Source organism: Phaseolus vulgaris, chromosome 11 (assembly GCF_051622355.1).
Source record: "Phaseolus vulgaris cultivar YP4 chromosome 11, ASM5162235v1, whole genome shotgun sequence".
Classification (NCBI taxonomy): domain Eukaryota; kingdom Viridiplantae; phylum Streptophyta; class Magnoliopsida; order Fabales; family Fabaceae; genus Phaseolus; species Phaseolus vulgaris.
In genome coordinates this window covers 45,469,161-45,485,033 of record NC_143508.1, presented here as the reverse complement: position 1 = coordinate 45,485,033, position 15,873 = coordinate 45,469,161, and the positions used below count along the sequence as shown (strand labels likewise).

General features: G+C 29.1%; 1 protein-coding gene and 1 pseudogene across 1 annotated transcript; both read right to left on the bottom strand.

The window, feature by feature from the left end:
• Nucleotides 1-3,838: 3,838 nt before the first annotated feature.
• Nucleotides 3,839-6,304, bottom strand: LOC137821321 (GEM-like protein 1). Its single transcript, XM_068625858.2, has 4 exons — nt 5,990-6,304; nt 5,802-5,909; nt 4,754-5,031; nt 3,839-4,165 (listed from the first exon to the last, which is right to left on the bottom strand). The coding sequence occupies exons 1-4, from the start codon at nt 6,054-6,056 to the stop codon at nt 3,971-3,973; spliced, it is 648 nt and encodes a 215-aa protein (XP_068481959.1). The 5' UTR covers nt 6,057-6,304; the 3' UTR covers nt 3,839-3,970.
• Nucleotides 6,305-10,376: 4,072 nt separating this feature from the next.
• On the bottom strand, nt 10,377-11,555 carry LOC137808731 (putative DNA (cytosine-5)-methyltransferase CMT1; annotated as a pseudogene).
• Between the last annotated feature and the right edge of the window lie 4,318 nt (nt 11,556-15,873).

Genomic DNA, 15,873 nt, shown 5'->3' with positions numbered 1-15,873 from the left:
CAAGATAGTTTATATTGGTAAAAATAAACAAAATCCTACATTTAGTCTCAAATATTAAACCTTAGAATAGTTGGTTCCACTATCTTCAAAGAGTTTGTACAAAGCTCTCACAAGTTATTACAAACCTTAAGATAACTAGCAAACAAACTAATCAACTTTTGAACACACTCAAAAGGATATAATCCTAATTGACTCTTGACAATCAAGAGGATGTACACTGGTACACAAAAAAAAACACAAAAATAATTTATTAACTTGTAATAGTAGAAGCAATCAACAAGGTTTAAATCTCAACATAAGACAATCTTGTATTTGAAATCTTGTATAGTTAAGAGAATGAAAGTTGCTTAGAAAATATTGATTTAAGTTTCTTTTGATTGTAGTCATAATTGATTGAAAAGATTAAGTCATAAGCTTTATTTATAGAATTCAGAAAATGTTGATTTAAAATTGATACTGACACATTTAATCGGTTATTTAAGGTGTTAATCAATTATTCTTAGTTAGATTTTGAAAAATAGTTACAACGCTTTTTGTTTTAGTGGATTATGGAATGTGTTAATCGATTATTTTCTCTTTGAAATAAATGCAGAAAAGATACTTAATCGATTATGAAATATGTTAATCAATTAAAATCTTGAGACTTGGTTTTCGAACTTTCTAGTTTACTCGATTAAAAAAGATATTTTATTATTCTATTATGAACCTCATTAAAGAACAATTTAATCAATTATTTAAAAATGTAATTGATTAACATGGTCATAAAACCTTTTAAAACAATTTTTCACTTTTGAAAACTTAGTTTTTTTAACTCATTTTAATATGGTTGTGTGCTGACTATAACCTTGTGAATATATTGTGTGAAATACTCAATAACATATAATGAAATCTAAAATTTTCTAAACATCTTCAATCATTATCATCATCAAAACACCTTTACGTGAGGCTTGGTGTACTCTTCAAGTCCAACAGATTGGTCTCTAAATTTGTCATAAATTTTTCATTTGGTAATGTTCACTAATTGTCTTTATTTTCTTTTCTTAAGTGATTTTGATTAGAATTTTTACCATTTCTTAGTTGAGTAATCTTCTTAATTCTTTGGTACTTTTCCTTTTGTCTCACTTCTTAGTATTTGTCTTACATTTTGTTACTCTTCTGCTATAATTATTCTTATTTTACCATTTTTAGTTTGTCCTTCTTAAGTTCTCTTACTTTTTCCTTGAAGTTGTCACAATATTCTTAGACGTGCATTTAGGAAAACATTTTGTCTTTCACTTGAATTAATTACTTAGATTACTGATTCTTTGACATGTTGAATTAGCTTTAAAAAATTGAATGATCCCTACAAATTTTAATCACTTTGGCTAAGAGGATTTATGAGAGATAGTAATTAGTTTGTTTCTATAAGCCAAGACCATTTGTTTTTTTTTTTTTTAATTTTCTACTAACCTTTCTCTTATAAAGTGTTTGTGTTGTGCTAACATCTTGTGTAAGAACATGTTTAGCCAAGATAATTCTCCTCTTATTTATTCTAGACAAGATAAACTGTATACGAAGGTGAAAGAGCTCTTAAAACAACTAAACCTAACACAAACCACCTTACAAAGATATGAAGGGAGACAACATAAAAGAAGAACTCCTTATAAAGATAGCGATGAATCTTATTAAATGCATAAACCAATGAGTGGAGGGCATGACTTGTATTAAGAGACAAACTGTAAAAGTCATGTAATTCTCAACGTTTTTAGGAGAGTGATCTTGGACTATATTTTGAGTGGGAACCAAAGTAGAGCAAATTTTGAATGCATATATTTTAAGAACATTACTAAAGTTAAACTCGTTACTCTTGAATTTGAAAATTATGCTTTGGTGTGGTGGAATAAATAAAAAAGAAAAAGTGCTTAATGGCACAAGGCTAGTCATTACTACATGTCACGAACTTCAAATGTGTATAGAGATAAATTTATGCCTTCTTTTTATAGAAAAAAAAATTGTACTTAAATCTTCAAAGACTTGTCAAAGGGGAAATGAGCGTAGAGAACTATTTGGAAACCACCAAGATCAAGGTAGAAATAGTAGAGAGCATGGAGGCCACCATGGCTAGATTCATAAATGGTTTTCATGGAGAAATTTAAGATGTAGAGCTACAAGACTACTACTCCTTGAAACAATTGGTGTATGAAACTACCAAAGTAGAAAGACAACTTAAAAGAAGGTAAAATACGAGAAGCTTCTTCCAAGATAACTCAACTCTTATAAGCTTTTGGATATGGAGATATTACCACTTATTTTGTTAATATCAATGAACAAAGTGGTGTATGAAACCACCTAAGTAGGAAGACAAAATAAAAGGAGAAATACGAGAAGGTTCTCCCAAGGTAACTCAACTTCTATAAGTTCTTGGAAATGGAGATATTACTAGTAAGTTTGTTAATATCAATGATCAAATGACATATATTTTTATTTAATTATTATAAAGTCTTATAAAAATTATATTTATAACAAACTTGATACATATTATTTATATGTGCCAATTTGAGAGGAATATTAAATGTATTTTCAACATATGAGCCTACTTACATCTTTACGTAATATATTACACAATCTATATATAACATGTTCCTTACAAGTGCTCAAACACACCAGGATTCATCTATATGAATATCCATCTTATACTGCTACACAAATTACTATTGAATATTCTTCAATTGATTCTATCTTTTTTATTTGACAAAATCATTGGACTTATCAAGCTAGAGTTGTCTTGGTTGTCTTGGTTGAAACTATTTTACTTACTACCTTAGAAATATGGTATACTCATAATTTGGTATGTTTTGAGAAAACTTGAAAAATCTTATGATAGAATTAAAAATATCGTTTATACTTGTGGTAATATAATTGGTAACCGTTGTACTAGTCGTATGAATTTTTCAATTAGGAAATTTAGCATTATCAAAGCTTTTTCAATTGATTATCATCTGAAGAAGGCAAATATCGTAGCACAAGTTATTTGGGAAACTCTTGAGTGTGGATAGGATAAAGATGGAACAACAATGAATGATGATTCCTAGAGAGCACCTTTTGGCGATTTTTTTTGTGATTATAAAGTTGTTATGATAGCTTGTTTCTCTATTTCTCTTGGTAGATACACAACTTTTGAAGTTGAGTTTTGTTAACTGAATGCTATTGAAATGGCTAATTGAAAAAGTGGTTAAATTTGTGGATCGAGAGACTTGAGTAGATGGTTGAATTGTATGACTTTCTTAAAAGAAACGAGGTTTCTTAAAAGATGGTGATCTCCTATGAAGCCCAGACACGGATACGGGTACGGATACGATACGGACACGGAAATACGACTAAATTGAAAATTATAGGACAAGGGACACGGCTATTTATAAACTATTTCATTTTTTATTTCTGGATTTTCTTAAGATTTTTATATATATATTTTTATTTAAATTATTTGTTTAAAATTTTATGATTTTATTTGAGATTTTAGTTAAGATTTTATGTGAAATAAGAGTTTTATTTGAGATTTTAATTAAGATCTTGTGTGAAATAAGAGTTTTATTTGAGATTTTAGTTAAGATTTTATGTGAAATAAGGGTTTGTACAGAGTGAACCGTGTCCCTCCTACGTGTCCAAGGAGTGGACCGCGTCTCCTCCGACGTGTCCTGGAAGAAGGCCGTATCTGGCCCATATAGCTACGTCCGACACCGTGTCGTGCATGCACCACAGATAATCTTTTCATCCTTTCTTAGTATTGATTTCCTTATAGACAAATATCATTTACTTTTTTTTAGTTTGTTTTGTTGATGGGTTTTGTTTGATTCCATAATGTCTAAAAATGTTACATATAATTGCAGGTAGCATAGTGATATTGGTACATAGTTGTTTTATAAATGTTCTAACCTCAATTCTAAGGTGTCTCTATCACATATGTGGAAAATATTTCACGCTTCTTGATCATTCAAGCTTCTCTGGAATGGTTGTGATATTGCTGTAAAACCTCTCTTATAGTCTTGAGAGCTTTGTCATATGCTATAAACCCCATCAAGTAAAATTCATAACCATCCACTGTCACAAGCTCGATGTATTTTTCTGCAGGGTTAAATCTGTTTGAGGAAGGACTAACTGTGCTTAACTGATCCACTTGCACCACAACCTATTCATAAGACCCTTCTAAAATATCAGTATTTGATTATAACAAGAAACTTACCTAATGTTGCAGTTCAGAAATTCAAAAGGGTTTTCAATTTTCATCCTTGATCAAGGGATCTGAAATAGTTGAGTATATCTCCCAAAAAGCAGGGGAGGGGTTAACTTTTTAGTGTATTTGGAAGATGATATGAAAAATGTGTGAATGAGAGTACTATGGTTACACATTTTTAAAACTTAACAGACTTTATACACCACCAGAACATAAAAATCAACAAGGTTTCAGCAAAGTGTATTGATTTATCAGAATGCATTGTTGAAATTTACGTATGTGCTTGCTTGTGAATCTGTGATGTCATTGATGCACTCATATTACTACTGCTAAGACTTTATTTAACAAAAACTACTATTAATAAGTAAATTCATGTTGAAAGTAGTAAGAGAATTGAGAGTGAGTCTTGAGACAACACTAAAATTTAACTCATCAGTTTGTCCTGAGTTTCTTGTGTTAGAAGATTTTACTAGCAACCAATTAGGCCAGCATATATAGTAAATTTCAAACAACTACTTGTTGCAAGGAAACTAGTCAAAGTACCTTGTAATGCAGAGTCTGGTTTTGTTGCTGGGAGAATGGATAATGACACAGTGGATAGTCACTGCAAAAGGCTAATCTTAAATTTGATATATGAAGAGTCCCAATTACAGGTCCAGTGGATGTTGATAAGTAGCATGCAAAGGACTTTATTAGCTTCTCTCCTGGGAAAACTCCAAATGATTGTTGAAATAATGCATCAGACCCTCCTAGTGTAAGCACCTTTGTTCCCTGAACAATTCTAGCCACTGCTGCATCAGCAAGACTAGAACCAATTCTGACTGCAGTATATATATATAATATATAATACATTAGAATTTATGTCTATAGATTTGTAAGAAACTTGAGTATAAAATACTTTAGAAATTAAGTCTATAGATGTACAAGTTATAGATAGATAGAAATGCAAGAACTTTAATTCTTGCATGATTGGCAAGGAAGTTTGAGAATTTGGCTTCCAATGCAAGAAAATTTGTCTATTTATTACTTGACATTAATTTTCGTTTCAGTCTCACCTTAAAAAAATCAGGTGTTGTTCTTTATATGAAAAGATGATTGCAAATTAGTTCCTTTCATTTGTCAAAGTTATAACAGTATTACATTTGGGGTTAAGATGGTCAAAGTTTGTCCTACATGGAATCTGTATCATCTCAGCAGAGAGAATGGAACAACCTAATAATTAACATTGTTCCAAATCAAAATCAACAATTTTTCAATTACAATGTTTGACAGAGTGTAATACTTTTTTACAACCTCTAAAATTATTGACTCTCATAATTCATAAAATTGTTGAAAAAGAGTCTTTATTAAGATAACTTATTGTCTTCAAAATCTTTAGAACCTAGTTTTGTTGAGAGCATCAAGGTTTCAATTTGAGATGTTTAAAATTACTTTTAATCTTAACTATAAAAGAGAAAGAACAATGTGTTGGACTATTAGATATACCAGAATTGTATCTATCTTAAACAAATTTAGTGTCTGTCCTCAAATAATCAGATTATCAATGGAGAAAAGAAAAAAACAATAAAAGTGACAGTTGAAGTAAGCTCACTATGATTCCAGAGATTATCTGCCAAAATCTCAGCTCTTTTAGTTGCATCTCCAACCTTCCTGCTGCAGTGGTTTAGTGCATCACATACTGTATCCATTGGGTTTGGACCTGAAAACCTAAACTGTCATTAATCAAACAGAAAGGGACTTACTGACAGAACACAATATCTTGGAACATTAACCACTCACGGTTGGTCTGAATAGGAGACATATGAACATAAGGGTTGTTGTTGCTGCCATTATCATTATTGGACATGCTAGTTCAGAGTTACTTCAGAAGAGGTTCTTCTGTGATCTTTTAGTTTATAGAGAAACCTTGATCATCAATAATGGATGCACACAAGAAGATAGAGATGAGAGAGTGACAAAATGGAATAGAATAAATAGAAAATGATGTGGGCATGATGAAATATATGTGGGTCCAATCTGTTTGAGAAACAAATAAAGGAGAAAAAATTAGATAACACTAAGGTCATGAGAGTTGAATTATGAGTGTGAATGCATAAAGAACATTGATGAAAAGAAAAAAGCTAAGTATATTTAAAAAATAAAATGGTTATGAATTAAGATTGTAAGCAAAGTAAATGGAAATTATGATTGATGGATTAGGTTGAGGATAGAGGAACATAACACCGAAAGACAGATGCTGACAAGGATTAGAATCTGATGCTAAAAAGAACAAGTTGGTGACAAATGATGTTTTCACTTGTACAGAGAATTTGTTTTGTTTTTTGTTTTTATCTTTTTTGAATAATTCAGAAGATCTTCTTTTGGGAAAGACTTTTTTTTATAAAAAAGTAGACATTATGTACTATTATATATTTAGTGAATTGATTATAAGTAAATATTATATTATATTATAATATTATCTTGTCACTCGTTTTATCTTCTTATGATAATATATTTCTTGTTTAAAGAAGAAAATTGTTTACATTTGATACAAAGAACAAAGTCTCTTCCCCTCGTTGTTAATTTTCAATAATGATAAAGGTATAATATTAATAATAGTTACTTATTTAGGAGGTAGGAATAAAAAACATGAAGAGGCTTGTGTAATTGCAAAATCTAGCTAGTATAAATTATTTTTCAAGTTTTGTTGTATCAAGAGTTTTAGATTCTTGAAATTTGTAGTTATTTGTTTTTTTATCTATATCCATAGTTTCATAAATATGTGATATAATAAGTTTTGGGTCTCCATCTACAAGTCTTAATACTTTTTTAAGTGGAATTACACACCTGAAACAATATTAAATGGATTTCCATAATCTATCATCACATAAAACAATTTTCACCACTTGTTTACCTTCATTTTTACTAGCATGATTACTGTTGGTCAATTTTTGTGAAACAAATATATTTCAAATAATATTTTTCTATTATGCTATGCATGGTAGGATAATAAAAGCAGTTACAAATCTTGTGACTGCTGGTAGAGCTAATTATTTTCTTTTTTGGAATACTTTCTATACAAGTTTAGGACTCATGTGTGCTTATAAATGAAAGTTGTGACCTTTTTGACATTTGTAATGATATTATAAAATACTGGGAGTTGACAAATTATAACATTTGAACAAATAAGAAGCTTTAAATTCTTTCCATATTCAACAATAAATTATAACATTTGAACAAATAAGAAACTTCTTACTAAATTAAATGGTAAAACATTACTATATATGCGTTAAAATGTCTAGAATCACCAGTTATATGTTTTTAAACATTTCATTCATGATTTTTAGGGGTGGACAAAAATCCAATTGAGACAACTCTTTCATTTTTGGACTAATCCAATCCATTAAACATCCATTTATTTAAATATAATTTTGTTAACAAGCAAGATGATTTCATGAATATCATACACTAACTCTTACAACTTCTCACTTCTTTTCACCTTCATATATTTCTCCATTCTTCTTCCTTTTTCTTTTTTTACTTTATTATCCTCTTTTTTAATTCTTAGAATAATTTATTTCTATTATTTTTATTTTCTTTTGTTAAAACTAAAACTCGTTCTATAAAAAAAACTTAACTGTCACAAAATCATATATTAAAATTTAAAAATTTTGTTTGGATTTTTTTACTTTTTTTTATTTGTACTATTTCTTTTTTTTCACAAACAAATTTTTTATTTCCTTCACTAAAATACTGTACAGATTTTTAGTTGTCTTCAATTATATATACGTGGGAAGGACATGTCATGCAAACAATAATATCACCAAGAAATTTTATGAAAAAATATATTTATATTTAGAGAATATTCTATACAGTAAGATATAAATTCAATGATTGATTTTTTACACTCATTACTTTAGTAAGAATATTAAAAAAATCACAAATTTTATGTATAGTTTGTAATGGTATACAATTACTTTTTCTTTGAATAATGATTATTTGTAATGTTAATGTTTAGTATTATTAAATTATAATATTATTATATTTTCTTAATATTTATATAATATTAAACTTTTTTATATATTATTATGTTAATTTTTTTAAATAGATTTAATTTTAAAATCCAATTCAATTTCTTTTTTTATTAAAATATGGTTTTGTATTTAAAATTCAATCCAAATATTTGGATTTGGATTTACAAAAATTCAAATTGTTTTTATAAAAAAATATGGATTTGGATTTTAAATTTGATCCAAATATTTGGATTTGGATTCGATTTGGATTAAATTTTACAAAATTCAATCCATGACCACTCTTAATGATTTTTTACTTTATAATTCTTTGTTTATTACTATATTGGATCTCCACTTCTTCAAAACAATCATGAGGATTTGCTTCTTTAATTTGTTTTTATCTTCTAATAACTTCATAAACAAGTTTTTGATATTGTCAAGAACATATGTACATGCAAATGGAATTTTCATTGTTCCAACCAGATGATGTTTCATTCTTACAACACGACTCCAACAAGTAACATACTTATAATTGACTAGAAATTTATAAAAAGGAATGCTTTCACAATAATTTCATGTAATATCTATTTCTTTCTTTCGCTGGTCTGACTCATTGTTTCTACCAACAAAGTCAAACAAACAACAATTGATTTTTTTTCTCCTAAAATAACAAAATAAACAAAATCCTTAAAAAAATCACTTTTGTAGAAAAAAAAAAGAAAAAAAAAATATAATAACAAATACAAGAACAATTCTATATAAAAAAATAAAAAAAAATTATATAAACATATACTTAAATAATCTTATACAATAAAGTAAAACAACTACTTAAATAATTTTATATTAAAAATAACATAAACATAAACTTAAATAATTTTATATAAAAAAAATAAAAAATACAAAAATATATTTTAAAATGATTTAAATAAAAAACAAAAGAATCACTAAAAAATGGTTAATGTTGCATAAAAAACGTACAAGATAATGCATCTACTTATTTTAAAAGTGAAAAATACAATCTAAAATTATCTATAAAGTGTGAAAACACTACAAGAAAAATTGCTTTTAGAAACTAAAATTTTGCTCTAAAATGATAAAATTAGTTACTAACTTAATTATAAACTAATTTAGAATCTAATAGTAATAAATGACTAAAATCATGGTCACTAATTTTAGATACCAATTTAGATTCTAATTTAGGAATCAATTTAGTTACCATTAAATAAAAATCAATTTAGTGACCAAATATATAGAAACTAATTTAGTGACCAATTATATATAAACCAATTTAACAACCAATTTCATTGAAACCAATTTAGTGACCAAAATATGTAAAAACTCATTTAGTGACCAAATATATAAATACCAAAAAATGATCACTATATTGGTAACTAAATAATATAATTTATTATAAAATATTATTTTATTTACCTACTTAATCTTTCATATTTTATATTTATTTGTAGACTTAAGTTCACTAATTTTAAAATAAATTTATAGAATTTGTCAACTCAAAGCAATTATATATGTTCAGAATCCAAATATGGTTAGAAGTGAGCCTTTTTTTCAAATTTTACAATTTTTTTTATGAAATATGAATGTAAACTAAGATTGTGGTAGAAACTAGAAGATAATCACATAAACCCAAGTTGAAATTATTTTATTGTTGCAGTTGTTTGAAATCTACTTTCAACTTCTATTAATGTCCATGAGTTATATGTACTAGAAAGTTTAGTCTATTTATATCTTGTTTGAATTTATATTTTTTGTGCCTACTTGCAACTCCCAGGGCTGTTGAAAAAAGTAAGAGAAAGACCTAGGAAGCGCGAGTGTTCCTCTCTATCCATTAAACTGTCTACAAGCTTTTGGGCTATCTGGGGAACAAATCAATGACTATCTTGGAAGCTAGAATGGAAGGATTGTTACAAATCATTAGGTAACAAAACACACAACAATGGATAAAGGAATGAAAGAATGAAAAAAGATTTATGCAAAAGGTGCTCACTGGAAGTAAGGTAGATAATAACAATGTTGATTAAATGATGTCAAGTTTCATTAATTTAAAAACATTTTGATTTTGAATATATAATTATAAGTGTACATACAAAGTGATACAACTTTCCTCTGGATCTTCTAGTGTACACTCGCACTTACATTGGAGAAAAGAAACAATCTCAATTTGATTTGTCTTCATCATCCTCAGTTTTGACAAAAGATGAACGGGCAAGATAACTTGGATACATAAAGGGAAGGGTTGCCAAAGGTTTATCATCAGACAATCCCTGACAGGACAAACCAAACGTGTATCCCATTGCAAGAGCTACAAGAACAACAATAACATTTCCAACTTGTGTGTACCTGTAGAACCATAATAATATTGCAACCAAGTTAGTTATAACTTATGGTAATGAAAGAGAAAGAATACTCAATGGACTAATATATGGCTAAATCAGGAATATATCAAAGGGGTTTTTGAACTTTGCTAAATCCTACCTCTCTTTAATAGATCCACAAAGTTTATAACAATCGGGAAATCCTTGTAATCTTGCATTCTTTCTGATAGTTAGTACTCAATTTTGTGTTGGGTGAAGAATGACCTGACAATAAAGTAACATTCAAATTCAACAATGCATACAAAAGAATTGAAAAAACTACTATTCACATAACCATTCCAAATAGCTAAGATGGAACCATGATTTTGATTATTACTTCAAATGAAATATAATTAATCAAAAGAATTTTTTCTGCATTTGTTTACCAAATCAAGTCAAATAATGTACAGAATGAAAGTAATAACCTGATTGTGAGGCTCAACCCTTGGAACCACTGTTAACACAATATCGTCCCACCACAAACAACCAAATGGGATGTGTGTTTGCCAGCAAGTTATATTAGGAATTCTGATACAAACAACTAAAAGCGTAATAGAATCAATCACCTTATTTGCATATACTTACTTAGAAGAGGTCCCACGGACGAATGTCATTGCATAATCCGGAACCTATGCATGAACATAAAATAAATATGAATTAGAGATAGGTATTCAACAAAGAAACAATGTAAAAGTTCCTACAAAAAAGAAGACAATAGCCTAGTACCAAAGGCTTCCGAGAGTCTAGCTTCATTCTTTCAACCGATGGATCCCATTAAACTTTATTGATCTTAACAAGTACTCCAAGTAGATCTCTGAAGTTTGTACCTATAAAAGTTACCAAGGACCAACAAAATTAGAATAAACCAAAATAAATTTTCTAACAAAACATAATGTCAAGTTATGGAACCTTCTTTTGGGGAATCCGACAAACTCTGTCATAATCATCTTTGTTCAATTCCAGAGGACGATGATTTTGCATTCTTTCAAATTTTACAACAAAAACTTCAATAAAAAAATTTAAGAAACCCCTAATTGAGCAGAACAAAAAACAAATTATGACTAAGCTAAAAATATATATTACAAGTGCGTACTTACAACTAATTTTTTTCTAAACATGAAAAAACTTCAACGAAACTTACAAACAAACAAAAAATGGAGTATACATATCGAAATTAGAAATCACAGAGACATTTGAAAAAGGTTTAAAGTTCTCGTAGATTCCTAAAAATTGTAAATGAGGCAATACAACATGAGAACATAATCTAAAGTTTTAAGATGGGGAAGATACATAGTGAATACAGTTGCACGGAGCTTAAATGAGCAAACACAAAAATAAAAGGTAAAGGGAGAGAATCGAGCACAAATCAAAACTTACGATGATAAGCTTAAAGAGGTTGGTCTCCTTCGGAGCAGAGAAACGTCATTGTTACGGAGTGCGTTGTCGTCGCAGAGTGCATTGGCCGTTGCCAAGATAGATAAGTAGAAAAGGTTAAAGAGAGATAAACTTAGAAATTCAACTCCTAGAGACTATTTGCTCAGATTTAAGAAAATTAAATAAGTTTTTGAAAAGTATGTTAGGAAAGTATTTGTGCATATCTATTTAAATTAATTAATAAAACTTTTAATTTAAATAATATTTTGAATTTAATTTTATGTTTAAATCAAATAAAAAGATTTAAATACTATTTTAAATGTAATTTTTAATTTGATATTAATTATTTTAATATTGTACTAAAATTAATAAATTAGTAAATTTGTTGATATTAATTTAAAATATTTTATAAATTATAAATTAAAAATTAATTTTATAAAATTTAATTACTTCAAAATTAATATATAAATTCAAATAACAAATTTAAGTATCTAATTATATGATGATTAGAAACTAAAAAATTAGTTTCTAATTTTATTATTTTTATAGACCAAAAGTTAGTCTCTAAATAAATTAAAAGTGATTTAAAAAAATGTTTCGAATTACGTCTTAACAAGAGATAAAAAAAAAATCTCTAATTTTTTATTTTATTTTTATTATTAACTACTAAAAATACGGTATCTAATTATATTATAATTTTTTTTATCAATAATAGATATTTTTTTTGTGTGTAACCATTTTTAGTTTATAAAATAGCATATAAATTAGTTACAATAGAAATTATTTTTTTTTAAATTAATTATTATTAAATCATTTTCTTGTTAGTGTAAATATTATAATAGTATCACACATTCGAATTTAAAAAAAAAATAATAATCTAGAAGTATCTATTAAGTGAAATAAAAAATAAAATAGTATTAAAAAATATAGTCAAAAATAAGAAAACACAATCTAGAAGTATCTGAAAAGTAAGATTAATATTAAAATAATATTAAAACATACTGGACTACATATAAATTATATAATGCTATTTTATAGCACAAATGACAACCTATTTTTCTTTTATTTTAGTTTATGAGAATTAAAAAATATTTTATTAACTTATTATTTAAAAAAAAAATATTGTGAAATTGTTTTTTATTATTTTGAAAAAAATGTGTGTATGTGGCCTTTTAAGGGTTGGGATGGATTATTTAGGCCTGAAAATACACTGGGCACTGGTGGGTTAGGTGTCCCCAAATTGATTGCACTTAACATACATGATATATATAAAAAATTGAGATAAATGTTAAAATAACATTAAAACATAGAGTAAGTACTAAATCTATTAAAACGTAAGAAAACACAATCTAAAGTGCGAAAGTTGGTATTTACCTTAAAAGTAGATGTTTAATTTAACTCTGCAAACATGTTCTTCCTCTCCACTGTAGCTTCCTATGTGCTCTGGTAAGTTTATGTTGTTCTTTTTTTTCTATTGGTTTTATTTCTTCTTCTGGTATGAGTTTACAAGGGATAAAGTATAACACGAAGAATAATGTAGTGAACATACCTATGAAAAGCATAAGAAAGCACATGAGTTTGTTGAAATAACTAATGCAAAAAAACATAACCAAACTAGACTAGTAAATTAGTAAGCCTTTTCTCCTTATTCCCTCCTCGTAGTAAACAAAAGAAACCTTGAGAACACGAGTTTCATCTAGAAGGTTGACTATGATGTCTATAACAAGTGGAAGAATTGCAAAATCATGCATGAGAAAGAAATAGCATTGAAATTAAATATATCCAACTTGAAATAGCTGTCAAAGAAATAATCATGTTATTAATAATTTAATAAAATAACACACATTTATTCTCTTCCATAGCAAATAAAATGAAGAACTTATACTTATATAAATTTCATAATAAAATACTAAATAAATTTATCATGTTATAATAATTTAAAACGAGGATATGTATGAAAACTAGACTCTTCTCTTTGATTAAGGAGTGTTTAGGTTAAAGAGAATGAGTTGAGAACTATCTTTGGAGTAAACCTTTTCCTATATGTTTTCTTAAAATTTTCTGAAGTTTTAATAAATTTAGGAAACATGTTTTTAATTAAGAGATTTCACTTCTAGTTTCTTTTAATATTTTTTAATCAATAATTAATTATTGTTGATTAAAATTGAAATATTTTTCACAAAAGGATTTAAATCAACAAGAGTGATAAAGGGTTTTGTACTAGACAAAGTGCTCGGATGCTCGGACATCGATGCACGGACGTGAGTATGTCAGCTCGATTGTTGGAATCAAATGGTGGGTCATGAGTTTGGTCCAGTTATATTGGTAAACCCGCTAGATACTAATTAAAATAATATTTTTGTTATATATTAAAATAAGGTTATTAGCAAAATATGTTTTTAACCTAACAGATAAGTGTGCGTGGTTGTTAAGATACATAAATATATGCATACAATTGTTGGTTGAAAAACTAAAGTTGTTAAATAAGAGAAGCACCGTGAGTAAGGGTGTCCACGTAAACAAAATATTTTCCTACTGTTAGCACCTGAAGTGGTGCCCCGTTAGCAGGTAATTTTTCTATTATTATTTTATGCTTTCAGTAGAGATAAGATTCTCATGAGAGAAAGTTGTTATAAGAGTAGTTATAAAAGGGGCTTGAGTCCTCTGGTAAATGTACTTGTTTTTTACACTGAGACTGAATACTTATTTGATTTTAGTAAACTCTCACTGACTTGATTGTCGGAGTGTGATAAATAGGTAGAGCCCCCTCTGTTTCAACAGAGCTACGTTCCAGTGCAACAAGAGGACGTAGAACAAATTCCAAAGGAGACAGATCAGAAGTGGAGCTTCTCACTAGAGTCAATCGGCAAGAAAGTCAATCGGCAAGAACATTTGGCACCCACCGTGGGGCTCGATAAAACCTGATCCCACCCACATTTGTGTTTGAAGCTTTGCAACGTGATGAGGAACACTTGACAAGGACCATTGGGATCTGGAGGAGATGCCCCCACTTTACAGCAACTCATGGAGACCATGAGGGCTTTCCAGGAAGCCAATGAGCAGTAGGAGCAGGAACGAATTTAGCAAGAAGCTAAAGCCAAGCAGGAGAAGCTGCGAGCAGAGGCCCGAGCTGAGCAAGTGCTTCTGCAGGATCAACTGATGGTAGACATAGAGGCTTCTCGAGCAGCAAATGAGGAATTGCATAAGACCATTGAGGACTTACGCAAGAGTCTACAACAATGTGACCGACGAGGGTCGAGTTTGCCCTTGAGGAGTCGTTCAAAGCCATTTTTGCAAGCGATAATGGATGAGCTTGTGCCACAGAACTACATCAAGCCCAAGATTATTTTCACAGGCGTGGAAGATCCTGAAAACCATTTCATGGCATTCAATGCCCATATGGTTGTTTTCGAAGGAACGAATGTTGTTCAGTGCAAGATGCTTATGAGCACATTCGCAGGTACAACCCTATAATGGTTCAGTGGGCTTCCCATGGCCACATCACTTCATTTGATCAATTCACCAAACTTTTTACAGAACAGTTCTGCATCAACCAGGTGAAGCCTTTAGTATTGTATGACCTTTTCAACGTGAGGCAGAGGGAAGGGTGTCTTTGAAGAACTACTTGAACAGATTCTGGGCGCTTACGGTAAGGCTCCAGACCCATGAAGAGGTTGTGATGGTTACCACTTTCGAGCAAGGGATTGTGGCAGGACCATTTAGTGATTCGCTAATCAGAATCTGACGAAGACGTTCTCCGAGGTGTGACAGCGGGTTGTTTCTCACATCAATGCGAAGGAGGTCATGGCCACGAAGCACGACAACTCGTTCTCAAGGCAGCCAAAACCTAAGGAGAGCAGCCAAGCCTAACCTCTGAGGGTTAACGAGATCTTGACTGGGAAGAGAATGAATTCAAGGTACTTAC

Bases quoted from the DNA above. Each gene is read 5' to 3' on its own strand.
- LOC137821321 (XM_068625858.2), bottom strand. From the start codon at position 6,056: ATGTCCAATAATGATAATGGCAGCAACAACAACCCTTATGTTCATATG. The intron at 5,910-5,989 runs GTGAGTGGTTAA...TTAGGTTTTCAG, and splicing joins GTCTCCTATTCAGACCAACC to GTCCAAACCCAATGGATACA. The intron at 5,032-5,801 runs GTGAGCTTACTT...TATATACTGCAG, and splicing joins AGATAATCTCTGGAATCATA to TCAGAATTGGTTCTAGTCTT.